This window comes from Orycteropus afer, unplaced genomic scaffold (genome assembly GCF_000298275.1).
Source record: "Orycteropus afer afer isolate SDZICR_OR568_19922 unplaced genomic scaffold, OryAfe1.0 scaffold00371, whole genome shotgun sequence".
Classification (NCBI taxonomy): domain Eukaryota; kingdom Metazoa; phylum Chordata; class Mammalia; order Tubulidentata; family Orycteropodidae; genus Orycteropus; species Orycteropus afer.
In genome coordinates, this window is record NW_006921958.1 from 860,787 (window position 1) to 870,691 (window position 9,905).

A 9,905-nucleotide genomic window follows, 5' to 3' on the forward strand; every position below is an offset into this window, starting at 1 on the left:
CAAACGTGATCACTGCTTCAGACCAGTTAACACAATATTCAAGTAACAAGGTGTTTAAATGGTAAGTGAAAAAAATGTTTACCTAATACTTTACACAGCTACATAAAATTAAATAAAACAAACTTTTAATGCATATGCAATACAATTTATATCTTTTAGGATTTCTAAACTAAAAGTTAAACTATCATCTGCTTCAATGATACTGTATTTTGCACAATAACTTATACTCAGGAGAAATTTTCCACAAAAATATATATAATTATGACATTCACATTGATAATTTTTAAGAAGACAAAGCTTAACAATACATCTTAAGCAGTCATCACTGTGGACCCTCGCACATCCCAACACGACCTGCTGATGAACCCTATCCTCTTGGTATGTTAAGGGTCTTCACAGAAATAAAACCGAACCACTTAACTTTTAAAGCTAGGTGATTTCTTGCATTTAGAACATCATTGCAAAGACAGTGTCTCGAAAGAAGTTTGGAACACAGCGCTATCTCATCACGACACCACAGCAAGGCCGTCAGCAAAGACAAAGACTGCCTTCTTCTTTCCGTCTCCCTTGGAGGGAAAGCCACAATCCAACTGTGCTGCCCCTAAGTGCACCAGCAGAGCGACTTCAGGATGGGCGCCCCTAAGTACACCAGCAGAGCGACTTCAGGATGGCACGCCCCGGTGCCAGGGGCGAGTGGGGGCCGAGCAGGGTATAGGCAGCCTGCTTGCCAAGCTAAGTGAGTGCAGGGTAGGCCTCTGGGCGCTGTTCAGGAGGGATCCGTTCTTAAGGGAAACAGCCTGGGCGAGGAGAGGGGCAGGGTGGCTCCCTCGCAGAGTGAGGCAGCCCCTGCAGCAAACTGCCTACCGCTCCAGGTTAGGAGGAAGGAGGTCTTGAGAAGCAAGGAGAGCCTAGAGCTGTGCTTCAGGCCTTAGTGTCCCCTTTCAGAGATGTGCAAAATCGACCCCACTCCTCCCCATGGGTTCCTGCCGCTTTTCAATTACACAGCAGGCCTACGATAAAAACAAAAACAAAAGCCTAGTCACTGCTAGTGTTATTTTGCTACCTGTCTCCAGGTGGGAAGAGCTGCTGGGATCACCCTCTGCCCGTCTGCTGCTGCCCCTCACACGCTGCTTCCTGGCCAGCAGACACCCAGTATAGGTGCAGCCTAGGAAGGCTGGGAGAGGCCCATTGACTCCCCCAGGAATGACCTTTCTCCAGCTTGGGGGGGGCGGCTAGTACAATTCCAAACAACTGAGGTTTCTTGCTGACTCTCTTTCTAAAGAGAAAGCCAGCCAGCTGACTTATTAAAAAAAGGCAAGGTGCTTGGGATTCAAAACACATCAAATTTTAATTGCATATTTTTAAATTCTTAAGAATTCTGTTTATGCCTTAAAGCATCTGCATTTTTTTTTCTTTTTGGTATTAAAAGCAGAAAAAGTATTTAACTAAATGATGCAACACACACACACACACACACACACACACACACCCCAAAAAACAAAAGGGAAAAGGCTACTCTGACGCTGACACCCTTAGCGCAGGCTGAACAGCCAGCGGCGCGGCTGGCTTGGATCTGGCCCTCCTGCCCTCGCAGCCACAGTCCGGTAAAGATACCGAAGTGAGTCTGGAAATCTTACAACATTCACCGGGAATTTTCACTTGTCCATCCAGAAGGCATTACATCCTACTTCGTGGACTGCTTCTTCCCTCGGTCTGTACTAGACCAGTAAATCGTTCACTTCTTGGCCCTACACCGTAGCTTGAAGAGACAGGGGATGGTACGTGTACTGTCGCATCAGGACGTGAAGGACACACAAGGATAGAAAGTGTGATGTGGAAAAGGCCAGCCATACCGAGAAGATGGGAACAAAACCATCACCAGTGGCCCAGAAGCCTGTATGGAGCTGAATGGCATTTCAACCGGCGCTCCGTCAGAAGCTGCAGCAAGCTCCTGTCTCCTAATGCCAGCGGTGTCATCTTTGGCAAGCACTAAACTTTAAAAAGAAGTAAGACACTCCAACAGAAGAAGGGCTGATAGCATGGCTGCCAAAAGGAGAAGGCACCAATTCAGAATGAACAAGCACCAGGTGCGGAGGTTTGGACCGAATCTCTTGGAGGTGGCGGTGGGTGGGGTGGGGTCAGGACAAGTTAGGTGGTGCCCATCCTGGGACGGTAATGGTAGAAGAGGAAGGCAGACAGGTCACCATTCCCTTTAGGCCACAGTGTCCAAAGACAGCTGCTGGGACAGCTTTCCACCACTTGGGAAGGGAGAAGGGAGAGATCTTAGCCAACTAAATTATAAACCATAATTCTACAAAATTCTATGCAAAGTTGACGGAAATGTGACTTGTCTCAGGATGCTTGGCATGATAAGGATCACAATGCAGTCTGCCAATGTACTGCGATTTCCCAAGAAGCACCTAAGTGTCACTTAGGTGGTTGCCTCAGAAAAGAACATGAGAAACCTTCTAGAAGGCCCACAGGGTCACAGTTCTCTGAAAATTACGTTATGCACAAAGTAGAAACTGCAGGCCATGCAGGAACGGAACCGTGCCTTCTGGGCCGATGCCTGCTCTGGAGCTGCCGAGTGGGAAGAGCTGCTGTCGGTGGGGCTGGGGCTCCGGCTGGGCGGTCTCCCCAAGTCACAGGAGGGGTGCAGGCCGGGAGGCCTCCCAGCATTGAGGCCGAGCGTGAGACGCACACGGAGCTCTCCGGGAAGCGGTGCCAACATGGAGGAACGAGCAAGGAATTAAGGCAGGTGGAGCACAGGGCTGAAGATACGCCTGTTTTGGTAATAGCTGCTTGTCCACAGAGCAGTGATGCAGACGGCTAGGTGATGTCCAGTAATACCTGATAGCTGATAATGCAGTAGTCCACACCAAGTGTTCAAGCTCAAAGAGTGGCTCATGAGGCAGACGCGTATCTGACGTCGAGAACAGAAGCAGCCTGAGGAGAAGAGGAAAGAGAATCAAAGAGGGCTGGTGAACAATACAGACGGCTAATGACAGCCCTCTGCGAGGGGGAGATGAGTGCCTCTTCCCCCATACCAACCTCTACTGCAAAATGTCACAAACGCACACGTTCCTAAGGGCGGGGCCTGTGGGGACAGCTGCGCCATGGCGAAGCGCGCACAGAGCAGGGTGGGAGCAAGGCCTTGATCTCCAGACATCCAGGCCAAATCACAGGCCCATCACGGTCTACCTGTGTAACCTCGGCCAAGAATCCTTTCTTTCTGTGCCTCAGTTTCTTCAGATGCAGAACGCACATACTGACACCACCTGGGTCACGGTGATGGAGGAGGAAGTGCCAAGCTCTCTAAGCGGCACGTTAGCACAGGGTCACAGGGCCTGGCAGGCAGCACTGCTCAGGTGTGCAGCAGCCGTGGTCATTCGTACGGCAGAAGGACGTGGGGACAGCCACCCTGGAGCAGAAGCACAGCGGTACACAAAGGCACCTCTCCCTCTTCCCGTTCCACTTTCCACAACGACTCCCAGCCCCAAGGCCCACGGTGACATGAGCACCAAGGCACATCCTCTTGGTGTGACAACTGGGCCGCACTGCTAGAGCAATACCTGGGCTGGGAACCCAAATGCATGTTCCTCCCACTGCAATGCACAACCAACAAAGCAGCTGTCAGCTGCATCTAGCCTGCTCCTGACAGTTAGTTGCTCCGTGATTTCAAGCAAGGTGCTTTTTTTCTGCTCCCATCACTGCTAGTTACCCTCCAGGCCCTTTCAACGTGAGGTCAGATGGGACCCCACCTCAGGCGGCACCCCGCACTTGGCCACCTCAGAGTACGTGGGACCTCAAAAGCTCACAGGCCTTGGGCTAGCTCTCTTTTTCATCCCTAAAGCAAATAGACTTATTCCTGGAAGTCTGTAACTGGTAGGCCCTTACATTAAAAGCACTGTTTGAGGGCGCAGTGGGCCAAGCAGGCAGAGCGGGCAGACACAGGCCCCCAGCCCACCTCTCTCCCAGCTGCTGGACCCACAGGATAACAGGAATGTGAAGTTACAAGGACACCAAATTCTGAGCACTCTCCAGAAACATAATTAACCAGCATCCTAACAAGTTCCCTGAAGCTCTCAGTGGACACAGGGAAGCAGCTGCTCATTACGATTTATTTCCTTCTGCAAACTAACATCTGGAGAACAGAAAGCCAGCAGTGGAGGCGGAGGGCTGGTGCTGTAAGCAGTGAAAGAAGAGAAGACAGAGGAGTGATGAGTAGGTGAGTGTGGGAAAGGACAAACGGGGGCAACTTGTCACAGGGGATGGGAAGAGTGCACAGTGAAGCGAACCAGAGGGTACCGTGCTCCTTACCCCCACTCTGGCTGCACAGAAGGCTGCCAGACACTCAGGACCTGCTGCTTGCTGGGAGGTCTAGTTACGGGTGACCCAACACTACCAGAGATGCTGAAAGAGCACTCAATGGGTATCTGATCTATAATCAGCTTGGTAAGTGGACCCCATCAGTGAAGACGGGCCTTCTGAACTAATACTAAGGGAAGGAAAAAGGAACTGGTGGGTGTGAGTCATGCACCAGGCAGATGAGAAGGGAGAAACGCTTATGTAAAGGGAGAGGTGATGACGCTGGTCCTAAGATAACGATCAAGACCCTTCACTCCAGCCTCACCCACTGACACCAGTTCTGATTAAACCTGAAGAAGGCAGACAGCCAGTTTCTTCTCATTTCAGCTTCTAGCTACCCTGAGCGCAACGTTGGAAACCCACACGGACGAAGTGTCATACCATGCCAATCCTGATGTTCCTGCCCCAGGACTCTATCCCGTCAGGGCTTCCTAAATTAAAACCAGGGACTTTAGGGAAGTTAGTGTGTTGCTGAAGAAGCACAATCACTGCCAAGAGATGAAAACATCTTCATTTTGCTCTCATATCCTGGCTCTCAGGCTGGGCCAGGCACTGGGGCCAGAGTGAGGGCGGGGAGGTGCAGGGGCCCCACTCCTAGTGTTGACAGTGTAGCTTCTGCACTTTTTACAAAGCTATTCTGGTAGAAGACTCTAAGGAGTACACGTTAACAAAACTGATCCATTCTAACACTTTCCCAACAGATGGAAGTAAAGCACCCTGAAGCCCTTTCCTAACTGGTACTGAGGCCCTGCAGGGACAGGCATTCCAGGGTCTTCCTTAGGGGACATTTCCATGCTGAGGTCAGAGGGGGTCTTGGAGCACAGAAGCAGTGTAAGAGGTCCAATACAGGTCATTTGAGATCACCCCTGGATGGCCTGGGGAATACCCTGACGAGAAAGTGACCTTCCTCAGAAAGCTGACACTGATGCCTAAAGGACCACATCACCGAGCCACAGTGGTTCCAACGCAGGGACCGATGTTTCACTCTTGCCCGTGCGCAGCCTCCAGCCTCATGTCCTATAGGTGGTAGGCAGGTATGTAACAGGGAAGGCCCAGTTAGGTGACAAGATGGCAGGCAGCCTGTCATGGGAAGCAGGGTGGCAGCAGATGGGTCACTGATGATGACATGGGGCCACTGTGCCGGAGACTACTGGAGTGTTAGCCACTGTCCTGGAAGCTGCAGCCAGTCCCAGGACCCTGAACTGTCCCCAAACAGCATCAAAGGCTGGGAGAGGGGAGGAGCTCCAGCTGGGACTCCAGCTGTGGAGACTCACCCAGGGAGCGCACACCTCACGTGACTGAGCTTTTCTGACAGCTCCTACCCAGCCTATTGTCGCACGGCAGAGTTTTCACTGTATTTAAGGAGATAATGGTAATATGGAGTATTTGCGTCTGGAGAAAATCAGGATGGAATTAAGAATTAATACAGAAATTAAAACGTGAATAATATGCATAGTGACCATGGATTGACTAGTATTAACACACGTACTATGGTATTTACAGGCAAAAGTCAAGCTAACAACATAGCTGAAACCTAAAAATATTTCTATAGCTGAAAAAGTCATCGATTTAGAAGCTAGCAGGAAGAGCGAGCATGAACCTGGCAGAGAAGAGGTTGTGTTGTTTCAGATTTACCTCGTCTTCCTCTTCAGGCATCTTAATAGAATTATCCGGGGACTTTACAGGTTTCTGGTTACTGGGCCCATTGGTCTCTTCTTTGCCATGTTCTGCCTCCCATTCTTGTAAAACTTCATCTATGTTGAAGCGGCGTCGATAATTTACAAAAAAGTTTTTCACTTGCACCACTGACTTGTTCCCAATCACATCTGAGATGGCCTGAAAATCTCGGCCATATTTCCTGATGGCTGAGGATGGAAGAGAGTATTTTTTTTTTTTCCAAAAAACAAAAGGGAAACAACTTTTAAAAAAACACAATTGAAACTTAACTTTATTCAGATTAAAAGAAAAAACGAAACCCCACAGGCTTTTGCTAGCAGGCCCTATCTTAGTGAGAAGCAGGCCCCGTCTTAGTGAGAAGTAGCAGGCTCTTCTATATACATCCCACATGTGATGGACCTGAGAAGTTCTGAAGGACCTATCATCTGGGGATGGATGTCCTATCATTTCCACAGGACAAGTGAAGTCACCGACAAGTACCCCATGGCCGTGGACACACTGCACCCTCCCCCAGGGCTCCCCCAGGGCTTGCCCCTCTACTTCTGCTTCTTTCAGGGCTTTGTTCTTGCTCACTCCTCAGAGCTGACCAAGACCTGCTAAAATGAAGTACACCCTTGGAAAATGAAGAGAGCCCAGTGGCTCTGGGCTTATCAGCTACTAATGGAAAAGCTGGTTGTTTGACCCCACCTGCAGCTCCATGGGAGAAAGACGAGGCAGACTGCCCCTGGAAAGATTTACTGCCTTGGAAATCCTATGGGAGCAGTTCTACTCTGTCCTACAGGGTCCCTGTAAGTTGGAATGGACTCACTGGCTAAGGACCCTGAGTTAATTTTATAACTTGTGAGCCATGAGAAAGTGAAACGAAAAGGAAAGCCCACAGGGAAAGCATAACGTGGCTGGAACATCCACTAAAAGGGCGTCCTCCTCCAAGACTCTCACAGCAGCAACAACGGGCTGTGAGCAGGGCATGACGCCCCTCCCCCACCAACTGCCATGGCTGCTCAACTGAACTGACTCTCTCCACACCTTGTACGGCGAGAAGCTGCTCCTCTGTGGTCCAACGGGCGTTAAATTTCTGAATGACCTGAAGAGCCAAATAACACGTGTTAGCACATTACACTTAGGGAGGAATGTGTCCTCAGGAGGGCTGAAAGAATCTTTTTCTTGTGTAAGAATGTTAATATCAATCAGGTTTACAACACTGTATCGATACCCTTCTTTCTAAGGGCTGTATTACACAGACAGCAAATTCCTGAGCAGGTAAAACTTGTATTATAACTTCTGAGATGATGTAAACATAATCCTACCTCTGGAAGTCGATATGGTTCTATTCCACCATCAAGTTTCTCTTTAAGAGCACTATTTGTCTGTTTAATATTCTGAATCTAAGAAGAAAAAAAAAATTATTTAAAAAATGAAAAACTTTTACTTTAAAAACAAGACTAAAAAACCTACAACAAACAAAACACAAAAACCCAAAAGCAAGTATGTTTCTGACACCTACTTCAGACAAAATTTCAGATCTCTGTTACCTTTTGAGAGCACACACTTGCTACTTTAACTGGCGTGCTCAGAGCAAACAGATGAGGGACACCCAGGAAGAAAGGGATGGTGGGCAAGAGCTCCTTGGCACAGCCCCAGCCGACTGTTAGAGGAGATCACTGGGCCAGCAGCAGACGTGTGCCTGGAGCTTGACACAGACAGAGCGGCTGTCCAGACTTCGCACAACACAGAGCCGGAGTAGCAGAGCACACACAGGCGGGGCAGGAGAGGCATGTGAGGCATGTGGTCTCCACGGAGCTCAGTGTCCGCAGCAGAATCACAGGGGCAGCCTTGCTAAGCCCCCAGCCCCGCGCTACCCAGGCTCAGGACACCTGGCTCTCCACAGGGCAGAAAGGCTACCATGGCGAGAAAAGGAAAGTGGCACGCCACTGGACTTCCCACAACCCTGGGTTGGATCGATGGTAGCCGCTTATCTCCTCACACATTATTCTCCCACACTGCTGCCGTGCCTCGGTGCCACTCATCTCTCACTGCCCCTGCCTAATCAAGTGAAGGCATGCCCACCACCCAGCCACATGGGGCTGAGCCTTCCTGGCCCTTCCCCGGTGAGCTTGGGGAGGGGCTGGTCCCAGAAGCACCTCTCTCAGCTCTAAGAAGAGGGGCGTCTGTGAGGGCCAAGCTACACCTCTGACCCTAGCATCTGTCATCTTTGGATAATCACAGAGCATAGGAAGCGGGGAAAAAGCACTCCACTTTCCCAAAGGAAATATCAAGGAGGCTCCCGAGTAGAAGGTACAGAAATGGGACTTCACAGGGGGAGGGGGAGGGAAGAGGAGGAGGGGAGGCAGGGGGCCTGCCCTCCGACACTTCTCAGTAATTCTCTCAAACTTTTCATACTCTTATGTTAATGAACCCCAGGGCTGGACTGTTCCCAAGTGCTTACACTTCACAGAACTCCAGCTTCACACACCCTCTCCTATGTCTGCTTCTGTGAAAAGTTTAAAAGTTCGGGCTGGGCCAGGATGAAGGTTCTCCATGGTGCTGGGCCAGCGGCCAAGGAAAGCAAAACCAGCAGGTGCTGAAGGAACCGGGTTCTGACTCTCTTCAGTATTAGTCAGGGCTTCCGAATCTACCAGAAACACGGCACACTCCCTATTCTTTTGTACAATGCCAAATCAGAGTGTAAAGACAACTGAGAAGATAAATACAGGAAACGTGCAAATTTACCCTACAGTAACATCATCAATGGGCTTACCTCAAGCTACCGAAATGTTTTAATCTAACTGATTTTGAAAAGGCATAAATCAGAAAAAATGAACTGGTACTGAAAATTTACTCACAGGAAATCAACATCCAGCTCTCAAAACAACACTGCCCAGAGATAATTTTGTGGTGATGGGAATATTCTAAAGTTGTGCTGTTCAATATGGCAGCCACTAGCTACATGTTGGGGAGTTCTGGTGGCGTAGTGCCTTAGGCACTTGACTGCTAAGCAGAAGGGCTGGTGGTTCAAACTCACCAGCCACTCCTCAGAGGAAAGGTTGGGCAATCTACTTCCATAGTGATACTGCCTCGGAAACCCAGGGAGGGGTTGCCATGAGTCGGGCTCTACTTGACGGCAAATAACAACAACAACAACAGTTGTGTGTTGCTACTGAGCACTGAAGTGACTAACATGACTGAGGGACTGAATTGTTAATTTTTTTTCGATTTTCATTCAGCTAATTTTAAATAGCCATGTGTGGCTAGAGGCTTGGCCAACACGATCCTGAAGACTTTCGCTCAGTGTTCTCTCAGTTCCAGTGGCTCTGGAGATGCTGCAAGAAGCTGAGAGTATGTTCACCGAGCCAAGAGGCCAAAGGGTGGACAGAGAAACTTCTGACAGGGAATAAGCCAATCCTCAAACGTCAAAGAGTTGAGTGGACTGCAAGTCCCCAGCGTCAGTCAGATGGGTTACCCTACACACTGTTCACATAAGGTACAAAAAGGATTTTCTCCTCTGATTAAGTAACATGCATTTTTCAAATAGATCAACATGCATGTTTCACATATGCATTTTCTGCCTTAAATCAGTACAGTAGGACGGAGATATGAAGGGTCATGGCTTGTGCCAGGTGCACCTTAGTCCCTAAGGAGACATCCTTGCTCCTCAGCACTTGATACAGTTCCTTCACGGTTGACTTTCCCAATGCTACACATCATCTAATGTCCTGACTGCTGCTTCCATTGGCATCAATTGCAGAACCAAGCAACGTGAATTCTTTGATAACCTCAATCTTCTCTCCATTTATTGTGATGCTGCTCATTGGTCCAGTTGTGAGGATTTTTGTTTTCTTTATATTGAGACGTAATCCATA

The 9,905-nt window shown here is 49.2% G+C and overlaps 1 protein-coding gene across 1 annotated transcript in view; it reads right to left on the minus strand.

The window, feature by feature from the left end:
* Positions 1-2,904: 2,904 nt before the first annotated feature.
* RCOR1 (REST corepressor 1) overlaps positions 2,905-9,905 on the minus strand; it is a 270,759-nt gene continuing 263,758 nt past the window's right edge. The window contains exons 9-12 of the mRNA XM_007953114.1: positions 7,353-7,430; positions 7,072-7,129; positions 6,004-6,233; positions 2,905-2,946 (exon numbers count right to left, since the gene is read on the minus strand). Of these exons, the coding sequence (XP_007951305.1) occupies positions 2,905-2,946; positions 6,004-6,233; positions 7,072-7,129; positions 7,353-7,430 (408 nt within the window). The remainder of the gene's footprint in view (positions 2,947-6,003; positions 6,234-7,071; positions 7,130-7,352; positions 7,431-9,905) is intronic.